This window comes from Mastigoproctus giganteus, chromosome 3, assembly GCF_048544385.1.
Source record: "Mastigoproctus giganteus isolate SK-2022 chromosome 3, ASM4854438v1, whole genome shotgun sequence".
Taxonomy (NCBI): Eukaryota; Metazoa; Arthropoda; class Arachnida; order Uropygi; family Thelyphonidae; genus Mastigoproctus; species Mastigoproctus giganteus.
Window position 1 is genome coordinate 159,508,769 of NC_143577.1, and position 16,264 is coordinate 159,525,032.

The 16,264-nt window shown below is 36.9% G+C and overlaps 1 protein-coding gene across 4 annotated transcripts in view; it reads right to left on the reverse strand.

Moving 5' to 3' along the window:
- Positions 1-16,264, reverse strand: part of LOC150088358 (solute carrier family 35 member F6-like) — a 329,560-nt gene that overhangs the window by 292,067 nt on the left and 21,229 nt on the right. For all 4 annotated transcript variants that reach the window (XM_090370737.1, XM_090370736.1, XM_090370735.1 and 1 more), the window contains exons 2-3: positions 7,585-7,676; positions 283-353 (exon numbers count right to left, since the gene is read on the reverse strand). In XM_090370737.1, the coding sequence (XP_090226863.1) occupies positions 283-353; positions 7,585-7,676 (163 nt within the window). The remainder of the gene's footprint in view (positions 1-282; positions 354-7,584; positions 7,677-16,264) is intronic.

The following is a 16,264-nucleotide window of genomic DNA, read 5'->3' on the forward strand; positions in this document are numbered from 1 at the left end:
TATCACACAAACCCTTGGGCGGGCAGGCAGGCAGGCAGAAATGTAATCTTTCTCCCATATCACTGTTTTTATGGGAAAATCAACTCAGACTGATTGTCATTCTGAGTGGTGCTTTTCTTATAGCAGTATAACCTGTCCAAGTCAGAGGAGCACCTGTATTGTATTTATTTATTTAATAAGCATAATGAAAAAAAGTTTTCCACATTTAAGATTGCAATTATCACTGCACATTACTAAATACATAAAATAATTTTATAATTAAATGTCTTAAAATTTCCTTACTTCTTCTTGCATTATGGATTTCCTTTCCCTCCACCTTATGTAGCATAAACCAAAGAGACATGTCATTTCACCTAGAGAATTTTAAAAATTATTGTAAACATCTCTGAAATAAAAAATGAAAATAAAAATCTTATTGTGTACAAACTCCTTGAAAGAATAAAGTTCATGACGTAACAAATGAAAGAGAAGTCATTGCCTATTCTAGATGGAGCTCCATCTAAAACATTCATTTCAAACATATATTGTTCTGTTTGCCACCAGTGCAATTACAAGTGATTACACTGAAAATTTGTTTAAACAATATCTATTGTATAATGTATTACAATTAATCTTTATCATAAATTCTATAATATCCAAAAAAGTTTTCTGATCTCACTTCTAATGTCATTGTTTTTTTTTTCTTTTTCTTTTAAACAGATAGTATGAATCAGAGCTGTAATAACTCAATTTTCTTTTAAACAAAAACACAAATTGCCAAGATTTCCAGTGAATATTTCAAAATTAGCACTTCATTTAACTATGAATTTTGTACCACAAAAATCTAATAAGTTGGTGACTGATACCATCAATGTCATGTGTATGTGTAGGCCTAAAGTGTGTAAAGAGACTGAACTAAAAGCTACTTTAATATATAATTATGTAGAAAAGGTTAAACTTAAAATTAATAATTTTGTATTGAATCATAGAATTTATAGAATACTTACCAGTAATAATGTTAATTTTTGTTAGTTAATGCTACTGTTATTTGGTTTTTAGGAGCATTAGCAACTAAGGCCATATTGCTCCGGGGATATGCGGTGTTCATTCCCTGACCTTTCCGCATCCTCCGTATTTGGTGGTCAACCCTGGTCTAATCAAGAAGAGTGTGCTACGCATTGCTGCTCCTGCCCACCTGGCTGTGGAGGTGCCCATGTTAGTTAATGCAGCTTCATTTGCAATTGTATTTTCTGCATGCACACACGCATGTTCCAAATAGCTAACATACGTTTCTAACCTCCAGGCAGTGCACTATTGTTTTGTATATTGACCGCTAGTCGTTGCTAGCTCCGGAATCTTTTAAACGGTTTGTTTATTGAGAATATACAGAGTACCTTACAGCTGTGCATGTGAATTAAAGTTAGAAACATATATAAGAGTGAAACATAGTGGTTATTAGTAGTGTAATAAAAGTTTTACTTATAAATAAAATAAATAAATAAATTTTCTGTTTATACTCTGGGACGACCACACTGTCAGAGGAGTTATGTAAAGTATGTCATGTTATTCCTTTTTAATATAAAATGAAAATAAAAATCTTATTATAGTTATTATAGTGGCTATATAGTGATTTATTTAAATGCACATCAATAGAATATTAATCTAAAAGTGACTTTCATTACTAATTCAAATTTAGGAACATGATCGTCAGATGGATAAATCTGAAGGATAAATTTTTTAATTAAAAATAGAAGCTACAACGGTTACTGCAATTTCAGGATTTATGAATATTAATAAGCATCTAACACATATTCTATGGTTAAAATGAAGTTAATAATCAAAGCTATATGATGCTGATTGCTTCATATAGCTTTGCCCATTAAATATAGAGAGAAATAAGTGAGTGGAACTGTTTTAATCCAAGCAATGGTTAGTAAGCAAATATTGAATGTTAAACAAAGAGACAAAAGAAGAACACAGAATAAGTTTTAAAGGGAAAAAAAATCTTTAGAAATAATGCATCAGAAATGCATTAGTTTCAACTAGATAGTTTTAAAAAGCTTATCTGACTGAATACAACTGAATACACATACTGAGTATAAGCTTTTTCTTTACCTCAGCAAAGTCTAAAATAAATATTGAGTCTCCTTCTTTAGCCATAAAAGTTTATGCATTTTGTTTCTCAAAGTATTGTTTCTGAACTTAATGATGTAAATTTAATTATACAAATTGAGAACAGAATGCTTTATTTTTTTAATTCTGGAGAAGATGTCTTATTTTTTAATATTACACTCAAGACCAGGATACTGAAGGAGAGTAAGCATACTCTGACCTCTACTGATTCTTTTTGTGAACCCAAGGAACATTAGTCAGAAAGTTTATTTATGTTGAATAAATAAACCCACTATACAAAATCCAAGATGACAAGGATATAAGATTTAAAATGAGTCTATAAATATTTATTACCAACAATGAAAACAACATACTTGACAAATTAGAAATCAGAATCAGGAAATTTTGGGGTTTTTTTAATGAAAACACAAAACATGAAAGGTATTAGAATCTACAGTACCTGGTACCTTGCATGGGTTGAAGGTTGAGAAGCTGAGAGAAAATACTAATTGACACTAGACTTCAATTTATGTAGATTGTAATTTTTGGGAAATATGTATGAAGTTGTTCCAGAAAATGAAAGTTGAAAAGCTAAATGAGGAAAAAGGAAAGTTGACTCTGCAAGTTTGAAGTTGGACGGTAAAAGACTGCTGACTGGTTTGCAAGAGAGTGAGGGAATTGCTAAATCAGAAGAACAATTCCCATAGAAGTATCTACAGAAAAGGCATGCAGCAGAAACAGAACATATATGAGACAGAGTGCAGAAACTTTTTAAGAGATAAAAAGTAAACTGCAGCCATTATCAACCCACTGCAGGATGGAAGCCTCCTCAACAATTCATAGGTCATTAATTAACCTAACTATGTTCTTTTGAATAGAGTCTAGAAGCCTGAGATAAGTTATGGGAACCACCACCCCCCAGATGTGCAAACAATATTCCATGGTAGAGCAGATTTGAGACTTGCACAGAGTAACTGTTTAGAAGAAAAGTAACACCAAGAGCAAAAGAGAAAAATCCATTTTTTTAGAAGCAGAGGAAACAATATGTGATGTGATTGATTGATTTGGTAGTTGTTGGCGCATCGGCTTCTGTGGCCATATTGCACCTCCCAAGGTTTTTGCAGTACTTTGATCCAAGCCCGAGGCGGGAATCGAACCCGCGACCTTTGGGTTGCCGGGCAGGTACTTTACCCACTCGGCTAGCCCGGTCGGCCAATATGTGATGTGCTGTGCTCTCAAGAGAGATTAGAAGTCAGGGTAATTAATCCCTAATAGAGATATGTGATCTTGTCTAGAAATATGAATGTCATCAAAGATAAGCTCAGGAGCAGAAGAATTCTTCAAGGAGTTGAAGCTGTTTGTGTATGGAAAGGTTTCTCAAACTGGAAGGTGGAATACGATGTGCTAACATCAGCAAAACAATGAATAGCATTTCCAGTCAAAGAAAAAAAAGTCATTAATATACAAGAGGGAAATGAGTAGAAGAAAAAACTAAAGCTTGGGTAATGCCACCAGTGAAGAAATTAGAAAACAGAAGGTCATCTACCATCACCCATAGCAAGTGGTCAGAGACAAAATGGGATACCCAATAATAATAATAATAATAATAATAAAAAAAAAGTAGGCAAACTGCAAGATGGTAGCTAATTTTAAAGACTTTTATGCCAAACACAATTAAAAGCCTTTGAAGTGTCAAGAGCAACTGCTTGAGTTTCAAACTTTTCCATAGATGGATAACATAAACTAGTAATCATCAGTGGATTGACACTAATGGATTTAATTGAATTGGAGATCAATGATCTGCAATTCCATATTGGTGATCATTGATCTGACAGTAGATTTCAAGACAGTTCAGGAGTTAGTGGTTAGCAGATTTCTCCATTACTTTAGAAAGAGTAGAAGTGCAACCGGATGATAGGGATTTGTCACCCTTTTTAAAAACTGGCTGGATATGAGCAAATTTCCAAGCAGAAGGAAAAATCAGTGGAATACGAAAGTGAAAAAAAGGAAACACTAAACAGAAGTAAGCTCAGCACCTGGAGCTTTCATGGCATAAAGACTGTTCAAAATTTTTCTGACATCCTTTTGATGGAAGACCACAAGGTGGCAGAACAGAGGCAGCGAGATTAGACACTAGCTAATCTGGATGCATCCTAGAGAGTTACCTGGTTTGGTTCATTGGAGTATCTAGTGACTGGGCTGAGAACGCCATTTTTAAAGCTGCATCCTTGAAATATAAAGAAGACTGGATAACCATCATAATCTCAAAAGACATCAATCATACTGCATAATGGAAGAGATGGGGGTGGGGTTCCCAGAGCTTTGCTCTGGAGACTAAAAAAGGGATTCGACACTTAAAACCTACAATAAACAAAGTGGTGGTACTGTTCCAATTGATGAGAGTCAGTCATCTACCACCTAGTATTGCCTGGTAACATAGAGGGGTGGCATTCTTCTGTGTGGTATGGATGCCACACCTCAACCTGTGCTTACACTGGATCACACCTTGTTGGTCACCTCCGGATCAGTGTTTGTTTTTTTGTTGGGTCTGCTCTCTGGTTCAACTGTTTTTGTTTTGATGCTTTTTGTGCGTGCATGCGCATGTGTTTTAGTGTTTATGACCAAATTTTTAGCACTGGCATAGGCATATGATGCAAGAAAGCAAGCTTATATAGCGTCAGCCAAAAAAAAATTTATGTCTAGTTCTGCCTTGAATTTATTTAAGCTGTCAACTTCTATGACAGATGAAAGTTTGTTCCAGCAAACAACTGCCAACTGGCTAAAAGGCAAATTTCTGCACATCTATTCAACAACTGTCTTTCTTCAATTTGAATTTGTCCCCTCAGGCAACTAATATGGGCAAGATGAAGAATCCCATCAGCATTGATGCCTGCTCAAACCATTCAAGGCCTTACACACCTCAATCAGATCACCTCGCAAGTGCCTAGTCTCCAGACACTGCAATTATCAGAACTTGAGCCTTTCTTTGTAAGAGCAACCCTTTATTCCACTCACCAATCTTGTTACCTTTCTCTGTACTCGTCCCAGCAGTTCTACATCCTTCCTAAAATGAGGCCTCCAGACCTGTACTCAAGGTGTGACCTGACCATCGCCTTATACAAGGGGGACAATCACCTCCTTATCCCTGCAAGCAAAATTCCTGTATATCATTGACAAGATACCATGAGCTACTCTTGCAATCTGTCTGCAGTACTCAGAAAACTTCATATCTGACTGCACAATTACCCCCAGGTCCTTTTCATTCTCCACTACCCTGTGTAGTACACACAGTTGGTACATTAATCTGGGGTTACTGCTACCCATATGCAGTACTTTACATTTGTGAATGTTAAACTTAAGTTGCCACCTCCCCAGCCCATCTGCTCAACTTTTCTAGATCCTGTTGCAGTAGGGTACTATCATTACTGACATTAACAACTCTGCCAACCTTCATATCATCTGCAAACTTAGACATTAAGTCTGATATACATTCATCAGTATCATTAATAAATAGAGAAAACAACAATGGACCCAACATCGAAGAACACGAAGAGCAGCATCCATTGATTACCACTGTCTTCTCCCACTCAACCACCCTTTTATCTATTGTATCAACTAGCCCTTAATACTATACTGCTGCAATTTGTATAGTAGTCATCCACGTGCAACAGTATAAAAAGCTTTCCTAAAATCCAAGTATATGATATCAAAATTATTTTTTGTATCTAGTTCCTTTGTGACATCATAGTATCCAATCAAATTTGAAAGCTTCCCCTTAACAAAACCCATGCTGTTTGTTTGTTTGTTATTTGGTTTTTAGGAGCATTAGCAACGAAGGCTATATTGCTCCGGGAATATGCAGTGGTCATTCCCTGACCTTTCTGCATCCTCCGTATTTGGTGGTGACGGGATCGAAACCCGGTCTAATCAAGAAGTGTGTTACGCACTGCTGCTCCTTCCCACCTGGCTACGGAGGCGCCAACCCATGCTGTGTCTGAACTATAACTGCAGTCTTGTCTAGATGATTCTGCAGTGCTTCTTTAACCTGTGCCTCCATTAATTTTCCTGGAACAGAAGTTACACTAATAGGTTTGTAATTACTTGTGTCACCCTTTGATCCTCAGTGAATTGGGAATCTCCTTTGTGAAACGTCAAGTGTTGTGTTTTGTGTATGTGTGTGTGTGTGTGTGTGTGTGTGTGTGAGTGAGTGAGTGAGTGAGTGTCTTGGACAGAGTTTTTGTTTAATAACGATTGCATACTCAAAAGCTTCTTTGATTGATTAATGTCTGGATTATGCATCACTATGCTACATTTCATCTATTATTTCATGCTGAAAATACATTATATTTTTTACTAAGGCATGGGAAACAAAGTTTAGGAAGCTGAACCTCTTTTGCCTTTTTTTTTTATTCATAAGGGTCATAGGTTATATTCCTCATTGTAGGGAAGTTTCAGAACATACAGCATAACCAAGGTTCACACAACTGTTTCTTCTTTAGTTGAGTTATTACCTAGTCAAACTTATGATGCAATTGAATGTTCTGAAATTTTTATTACTCGCAAATGTGATCTATCACCTATGGGTGCAATGTTCAGTTATGATTTTGCTGCAGCTTTACATAACATTAAGAAGGTGATGGAGTGTCTGTATCGAACTTTCATTCTATTCTTAGTATTAAAAAGGTATTGGTGGATGCATTTGAAGGAACTACTCTTATGTAATGGCTTCTTTTTTTAGGGTAATTGTAGTTCGTGTATTAGGCTCCTTCTACCAGTTTTAAAACTTGGAAAGATTTTACAGGTTGGCTTGTCTCTGTGTATAATAAATCTCAGGAGTTATAGTGGTTGGTGATTTTAATTTCAACAGTTGTGTGAACTCGGGTTATGCAGTATAGTCCTTGGAGAAATTAACTGTATTGGGGGTGGAGAAAGGAGAGCATATATGAATTTATTAAATTTTTAGACATGGTGCACACAGAATATGAATAAATCCAACTCCTCAAACTACATGACTGGACTTGGCTGAAATTTTACTCACAAGTGGGATTTGAATTAGCTCCTTCAGCATTTTAGACTCCCACCTGGAAGCTTTTCACTGTAAGAATGTCTACAACATACCTTAAGGAATGGTAATCTACTATTTTGTTAAGATAACAGATTCACCAAAATCTTGCATGGGGGGAGGATACTAAGAGTAACATATGACCTAATAAAAGACCTAATAATATGACCTAATAAGCTTCTGGTTTTGTAAAACCAGAAGCTGCTCAAGTCGTATATCTTAATTCTAAAGAAGACAGTACACAAAAGTATAACTAATGCACACAAAATAATTTTAATAATGCCAATATATTTCTTTATGACCATAAAACTCTGAAGGAAAAAGCAATAGTAAAGACTTCTAGCTGAAATTAATAAAACAATTACCTAAAAGAAATGCTAATAAAATTAATGTCTAATAACATGTTACATAATGTCGTTCTTAATACTTACCCATAAACATAATAATGGTCTGAAACCAGGGATGATAAAATTCATGAATTTTTCCTGTACTGTTAGAAATGGCATATGGATAGCCAGGAGATCTATAGAGTAAAAAAAAAAAAATTATAATTTATTATGAAGACAAATTATTTTCTTTAAATTCTATTGATTTATAGAAATATCAAAAAAGCTTCTGAGAAACATTCATCCTGAGACACAAATCCTAAACACATTAAAATATAATAAACAAAAGTGCTAATACTCTATACCAGTGGTTTTCAAAGTGGGGAGATACAGAGCACATTGATCGCTTATGTTGACCTGGTTGGAGCCAGGGGTGAAACCCCTTCCTCGCTTCCCGCTTAAAGTTTTACTGCTCTTATTGCTTTCAAAGCTATTTCCTTTGATCACTTTAGATATATAAATCAGAGTTGTCACCTACTGGTAAGTGACAACCCTGAAGATAGCCAATTACTGATAACAGCTATTACTGAATTTCTTGTACATTAGTTATCGTACATCTGTGGTAGGTGAAGGTTTGTGATTGTCTGGTAAATAGTTATATTTTATACTGGTTTTAATGGAAATCTTACTTCTCTCCAAGCAAAAAAATAAAGAAAGAAATAGACTCCAGATTACTAAATGTGCTGATTTCAGACTCATGCTAAATGATTTTAAACCAGGACAGCATCTGTATCAATGAATCGGTCGACCGATAGCCATTGCAACTTCCTCTGCTACTTGAGATGAAACAGGCTTCCCTTCCTCTTCCAGGCAAAGGACCTAGTTTCCTCAAATTTGTTAACCATCCTGCCGCAGCTGATAAAGGACCTTGATGTAAGTTCTTACAGCACCTAAATTCACGCAGAGCAGCTGCTGCATTGCATCGATAAACGGAGAACTTCGCAATTAAAGTGCGATCAGGCAGAGTGAGACGCATTGTTAAGAGTAAACTTACGGAATACGCTTGCGATGTTTGCATTCTACCTTTATAGCTCTCTGCTTCTGGGAAAATTAAATTAACTCAGATTTATGCAAATTTTCTGCTCTCTTAGGTGTCTTATTTTTTAGTTTGGATTTAAAACTTTGGTGCAATTCAGTTTTTGTATTTTTTTGCAAAGAGCACAAATAAAATTTATAATTTCAATAAGGTTTGTCTTAGTTATTTATTTGTTGGTACTTTGTCATGTCTTTCCTTTCGTACAGCACAATATTATCCATATTGGCAGATTTTCAAACTACTTTTTTTTTTTTTTCATGGGATCCTTCTCTGCATGCATGAATAGTTTACTTACTAATTTTGGTGGCATTCCGCTCATTACTTAGAGCTACAGAGGGCATAAATTCAAATTGAGGAAAGACAGATGTAGGATAGATGTGCGGAAATTTGCCTTTAGCCAGCGGGTGGTTGGTTGGTGGAACAGATTTCCATCCCTTGTCGTGGAAGTTGATAGCCTAAATAAGTTTAAGGCTCAGCTGGACAGGTATTTCGAACGAACGGAGGGGTGAAGTGGGTTTTTTTTTTTTTTTTTTGGCTGATGCTGCATAAGCTTGCTTTCTTGCATCATATGCCCTACTAATGCTAATACAGATAGCAGTAACCCGAGAAAACAACTGTGTGTTACTACACTCAGGGAGGTGGAGAATGAAAAAGACCAGGGGTAATTGTGCAGTCAGATTTGATGTTCTCTGAGCAGTGCAGATGGACTGCCAGAGCTGGTCATGGAGTTTTGTCAATGATATATAGGAATTTTGCTAGCTGAGACAAGGAGGTGATTATCCCTTAGTATAAGACAATGATCAGGCCACACCTTGAGTACTGCGTACAGTTCGGGAGGCCTCATTTTAGAAGGGTGCAGAGTTGCTAGAATGAGTACAGAGAAGGGCAACAAGATTGGTGAGAGGAACAAAGGGATGCTCTTAGGAAGAAAGGCTTAAGTTCTGAAAGTTGCAGCATCTGGAGACTAGGCACCTGCTAGGTGATCTGATTGAGGTGTATAATGCCTTGAATGGTTTGAGCAGGTTCAATGCTGACAGGATACTTCCGCTTGCTCAAATTAAGAACCTGAGGGGGCATAGATTCAAATTGAGGAAAGACAGTTGTAGAAAATATGTGCAAAAGTTTGTCTTTAGCCAGCAGGTAGTTGATTGCTGGAACAGACTTCCATCTGTTGTTGTTGTGGATGTTGTTGTTATTTGGTTTTTAGGAGCATTAGCAACTCAGGCCATATTTCTCCGGGGATATGCAGTGGTCATCCACTGACCTTTCCACATCCTCTGTATTTAGTGGTCACGGCTCAAACCTCGGTCTAATCAAGAAGTGTGTGCTACGCACTGCTGCTCCTGCCCACCTTGCTACGGAGGCGCCTGTTGTTGTGGAAGTTGGTAGCTTAAATAAATTTAAGGCTGAACTAGACAAATGTTTGGAGTGACCAAATAGAGATGAAATGGGAAGGATTTTTCTTTTTTTTTTTTGGCTGATGCTGTATAAGCTTGTTTTCTTGTATCATATGCCTCAACTAATGCTAATGCTAAACTCTGACAATAGGAACAACGAGATGAGTATCCCATTATATCAAGCACTGGTTACGACACATCTTGAGTACTGCATACAGGTTTGCAAGCGTTATTTTAAGAAAGATCCCTTGGAATGGGTTCAGGGAAGAACAACCAAAGTATCAAGGACACAAAGGGGTACTCTAAACACAAAAGACCATGACCAAAATCTTCTGCAAACTGCAACACTTGGAAACTAAGCACTTGCAAGAGATTGAGTAAACTTGATTCTTACCCTTTCTGGAACAACACACACATAAGGGACACACACTGAAAAAGGATCGTTGCACGGTAGATGTGTGAAAATTTGGTTTCAGCCAAAAGAGTGACTATTAGAACAAACAACCATCTACTTTGAATAAATATAGGGAAAAATTATATATACTATGAAAGGGGATGGACAAATGAAGTGAGTAGTATCTCTCTCTCTCTCTCTCTCTCTTTTTTTTTTTTTTTTTGGCTAATTCTGTATAAACTTGCTCCCTTGCATAATTTGTCATGACCACTATTACTACTACTACTACAAAATTTCATGCTGACGGGCAAATGGACTGAAAAGTGACAAATGAGATTTTTTTTTTATTATTATTATGATTAGTCATATGGTGCAAGGAAGCCTGAGGCTTATGCTGCACCAGCCAAAATCCGAGTTACTACGAGAGAGAGAGAGAGAGAGAGAGAGAGAGAGAGAGTCAGAAGTAGAAAGGAATCACCAAGAAAGAGAAGAATGATGATATCCAGCTGAGGACCCTGGGTGTGCCAAGCCCATACTCACCAGATGTGATCACTGGGGAAATTGGGGGCAAGAAGAAAATATTATTATTATTAGCCATATGGTGCAAGGAAGCCTGAAGCTTATGCTGCATCAGCCAAAAAAAATTTACAAGTTACCCTGAGAGAGAGAGAGAGAGAGAGAGAGAGAGAGAGAGAGAGAGAGAGAGTTATATCTTTAACACTGATAAATGCAAGGTACTGCATATCTGGCTAGCAGTAATCCCAGAATTACATACTATTACATACTAGTTTGATGGTACCATACAGGGTAGTGAAAAATGAAAATGACTTAGGGATAATTGTAAAGTCTAACATGAAATTCTCTAAAAAGTGCAGATAGGCTGCTAGGACAGCTTATGGGTTGTCAATGATAACAGGAATTTTGGCAACAGAGACAAGGCGGCAATTATACCATTGTATAAGGCAATGGTTAGCCCACACCACAAGTCTGGAAGCCTTATTTTAGGAATTCTCTGCACCCATTCCAAGAATGGGTGCAGAGAAGGGCAACAATGTTAGTCAGGGGTACACTTCATAAGCATACTCTTATGAAGAAAGAGTTCTATGAAGTGCAGCACCACCAAGGGGTCACATCTGGTGAGTATGGGCTTGGCACACCCAGGGTCCTGAGCTGGATATCATCATTCTTCTCTTTCTTGGTGATTCCCTTCTACTTCCCTCTCAGGGTAATTCAGATTTTTTTTTTTTTTTTTTTGTGCCCGGTGCAGCATAAGCCTCGGGCTTCCTTGCACCATATCGCTAATAATAATCTAAAAACTAGGACTAAAGTATTTAAGTTATTAAATTTGACTAAAGTATTTAAGTGACTAAAGCGGTGTTTCCCAACCTTTTTTTTACCATGCCCCACCTAAGTCTTTCTAAAATTCTGATGCCCCCTATGTAACATATACATATTTTTTATATTCAAAAATTGAATTATTCCCTAAATGAAGCCTAATTACAACTTGTTCAGGACACAAGACTTAGGTTTTAGGAAGAAATCATTAGGAAATTATTAAGAAAAAAACAGTAAGTAAATTTTCAAAACATATAATAGACAACTAAAATTCAACTAAAGTACAAAATAATTTATATGAAAGATTTTTCTATAATATTTTAATTTTTAGTAATTATTATTTAATTGTTTAATAATTTCAACATTCCATGTGAAGTCACTTCTAGATGAGTGCACTAAATTTAGTGAGACCCTTGTGCCTGATGCTTGCCGCAGAGAGATTTTATATTGGGCTCCAATTTAGTCAGCTTCAGTCTCAAGTCTCCCCGTTTTGTGATAGCCAGTCGATTTCTTTTCTTTAGTAACAAATCGTTTATGGCACTAAATCCACATTCAGCTAAATATGAAGATGGAAACGGTAACAATAGCTCTCTTGCAAAGTTGGTTGAATTTGGGTATTTAATTTCTGTTTCATCACAAAGCCATGCCATCGCTCCTTTTATATTGAATAAAGTTTTAACTGACTCATCATTTTGCATTTCTGAGAGTTCTTCTTGGTACTGCATTGATACATCAGACAAATCCACAAACATTGGTTGCATCATCCAGGTTGGAAAATCAATTTGTTTTAAATCAGAAAACCTTTCTTTTAAATCAGTTTGTTTGTTTGTTTATTGTTTATTTGGTTTTTAGGAGCATTAGCAACTAAGGCCATATTGCTCCGGGAATATGCGGTGGTCATTCCCGGACCTTTCCGCATCCTCCGTATTTGGTGGTGACGGGCTCGAACCCCAGACTAATCAAGAAGCGTGTGTTACACACTGCTCCTCCTTCCCACCTGGCTATGGAGGCACCTCTTTTAAATCAGTGGACAGAATTTTCAGATGATCGACAATAACAAGTACAGCGGTATCAGTCACTTCACATTTTTGCAGCCAACGAAAACTGTTCAAAATTTTTGTTACAAATATATTTTTGACATAATTCAATAAATGTAATGAAACCAAATATCTTCGCTTTTGCATCGACGAGAGAGAGGCCACGTCCACCAAGGGGACGTGGCCTCCCCATTGCTTTTTAACATCGTGGTCGACGCCATTATGAGGCAAGCATTCAGCAACAGATGGGGTATACAATATGGCAAGGATCACTATATGACTGACTTGATGTTTGCCGACGATAGTGCTATCTTTGCCGGAAACGACGCTGAAGCCACGGACATCCTCTACGACATTGCCTGCATTGCCCAGCCATACGGGTTGAAGATCAATGCTGATAAGACAAAGGCCCTGACAACAGATGGGTCGCAAGCCATCATCTATCTCGAAGGCATCCAGATCAAGCAAGTGCAGGACTTTAAATACCTTGGGTCACTGGTCCAGGAGAAGAAAGTTGCATCCACCGTGGAGATCCACAACAGAATTGGACAGGCGGCCAACGCGTTCGCCTCGCTCAAATGGTGTCTGTGGAAGAGGACCAACATTTCCTCAAAGACTAAAATCCGACTCTTCCGGACTTTGATCCTGCCCATTCTCCTTTACAGATCGGAAACATGGATTTGTCTCAAGCTAGATTTAAACAAACTTGAGGTATTCCAAATGCGATGCCTGTGGCAGATCCTGGGCATCTCACTTCGCGACTGCATCACTAATGATACCATCCGCGCCAGATGCCAACAGCAACCAACCATCGCCCACCAAATCCAGAAGCAAAGGCTTAGATGGTTTGGCCACATATGTAGAATGGGTGCGAATAGAATACCATCCACACTCCTTTGGAGACAACGACCCACCCAATGGAGCATTCAACGGACCGCGCCTAGGAAAACGTGGGCCAAGCAGGTGGAAAATGACCTGAAGAGCCGACATCTCGACCTTAATCAGGCCAGGACTGACGCCATGGATCGTAAAGCATTGAAGAACATCACAGAGCAAGTCCAAAACCCTGCGGCACCTACAGAAGCGTACTGGTTGCGTGGTCAACCGCCTCCTCCAGCCAAGGACCAAAGAAGAAAGAATAGTATCAAATAGTTCCATAAATCTTTTCAAGCAGTTCCCTTTCGAGAGCCACCTTACTTCAGTGTGAAGTAAAAGTCTCACATGGTCTACATTTTGTTCTTCACAAAAAAGCTTAAAGAGACGCTCATATTTGGCATTAGCTTTAATAGCATTGACACACTTTATAACTGATTTTAGTACTTCATTAAGAACAGGCGAAATATTTTTAGCTACCAAGTTTTCCCTATGAATAACACAATGCACAAGAAGCATTTCTGGATTCTCATCTTTCATCAATTTTAAGCAGCCATTTTTCTTGCCCATCATATTAGGAGCACCATCTGCAGCACAAGATGGTGCTATTTTTCATTGGTATATTATTGTCATCTAAGTAATTTTTTAGCTTATTATATATATCTTTGGAGGTAGTGGTGCTCTCTAATGATTTACAGAATAACATTTCATCAGCAAAATTACCTTTATCAATATATCTTACATAAGTTATCAGTACAGCTTCACTGTCTCTCAAAGTTGATTCATCGATTTGCACTGAGAATTTTCTTGTTTTCAGCTTTCCAACAAGTTGTATTTCAATATCTTCACTCATTTCATCTATTCTTCTGCTAACAGTATTGTTATTGAGTGGCATAGCTTTCACGTCTTTGTCATCTTTTTCCAGAACTGTTTTAAGAATTGCTGATATTGATGGTTTGATTAAATTCTCTCCTATAGTATGATTTTTCCCAGATTTAGCAATAAGTAAAGAAATTTCATAACTAGCCTCAAGAGTACAATTGACAGTTGCAGTATGAGCAATAAACAGAGACTTTAATGTTGCTCTCTTTTTTCAAAATTCTTCTTTAAAGTTTGAAAGTAATTTAAATCTGAATTTACATGAGCATTATGTTTCACCTTCAAATGCACATCAAGACAACCTCGCTTCATTGATTCGTTGGTCAAGCATTGTTGGCATAAGGGACAAAAAGGTGACCTTTGATTGTGGACAGCGGGTATGAAACCAAATTTTAAGTATTCCTCTGAATACTGACGAACTTTTTTTTTACTTGCACTACTCGTTTTACTGTGCAACTGAAAGAAATAAATATAAGATAAATCAAAAACTAAAAATAAACTATGCATTACAGTTAATTTTATTTTATTTTAATATATCAAAATTAATTATTAGTATGCTTTTTGAATGAATAAATCACACAAATTACTGAATTCGGGCTATTAAATCTGTGGTCTCTGTGAACAAGCAGATAAGTCTAATTTGTCAAAAATGAGATAAGTGCACTATAATAAAATATTTATTATTTACTATTATATGACATGCAGATATCTTCATTATTGTAGTTTTAGCGTGAGTAATAAATATTTGTATATTCGAATATATGCATGTTTATATGAGAGTGCGAAGTTTATTTTTCCTCTCCTGCAAATTTGAGTTTTTGGACTTATTTGCTTATTTACTGAGACCACAGAAATATACATATACGACAAATACATACCATTGTGTATCACGGTTCTTCAATAATAATAATTCTGTGCGCAGACAAAGTAATTTTTTATTTTAATCTGAGATCGCCAAACCTATCCAAATGTACAGTCACAACGCCCAAACGAGCGTTTGTATGAAAGGAATTACCTATTTCATATAACATGCAGAGTTTGCGGTAGGCTACAGTAGACAACCACTTTGCTTGCGCATTGCGTATGCCATAAGCAATCATCCAATACAGTACGTACTATTCCTTCACTAGGCATAGTAAGCAATACTCTCCGAGCAAACTATAGTTGATATTACTCCAAACTTTCAAGTGCGGCTCTATAGAAAGAAAAACATTTAACGAATGCTTATTTCAAATTGAGATACCAACAATTCTTCTTTTGTACAAGTTAAATCATGGTAGGCAGTTGTTTTAAACTCTAGACTAGCAATTTTTGAATTGCCCCCCTGAACAATCAAATTTCCCCATGTGGGGCGTGGGACCCACATTGGGAAACGCCGAACTAAAGTATTTAAGCCCTAAATATTTAAGTATTTAAAAAGTATTTAAGGTTAAGTAAACTAAATGCTGATGGAATCCAAATTCAGCATCACTTATGTCTGAGTGACGGTATTTCTGCTATTCCAACATGTCTGCATTTGATGACCTTATCGGTACTTCAATCAAATTCACCAAATTTATTTACAATGCTCCTAGCACTGATCTACATGCAAGCATACATGCACATGTTATTACTCTTAGTTCTCCTACAGCCCACATATTTATTTGTTCCATGATGACCCACAGCAGCATCTGAAGTCCCAGGCACCTTGCTTTCCAGGCTGCTGCATATAATAGTAGCATTGTAAGAATCACTTTCACCTCTGCCTGCAATTCTAGTTAAGCTATGTCTGTGT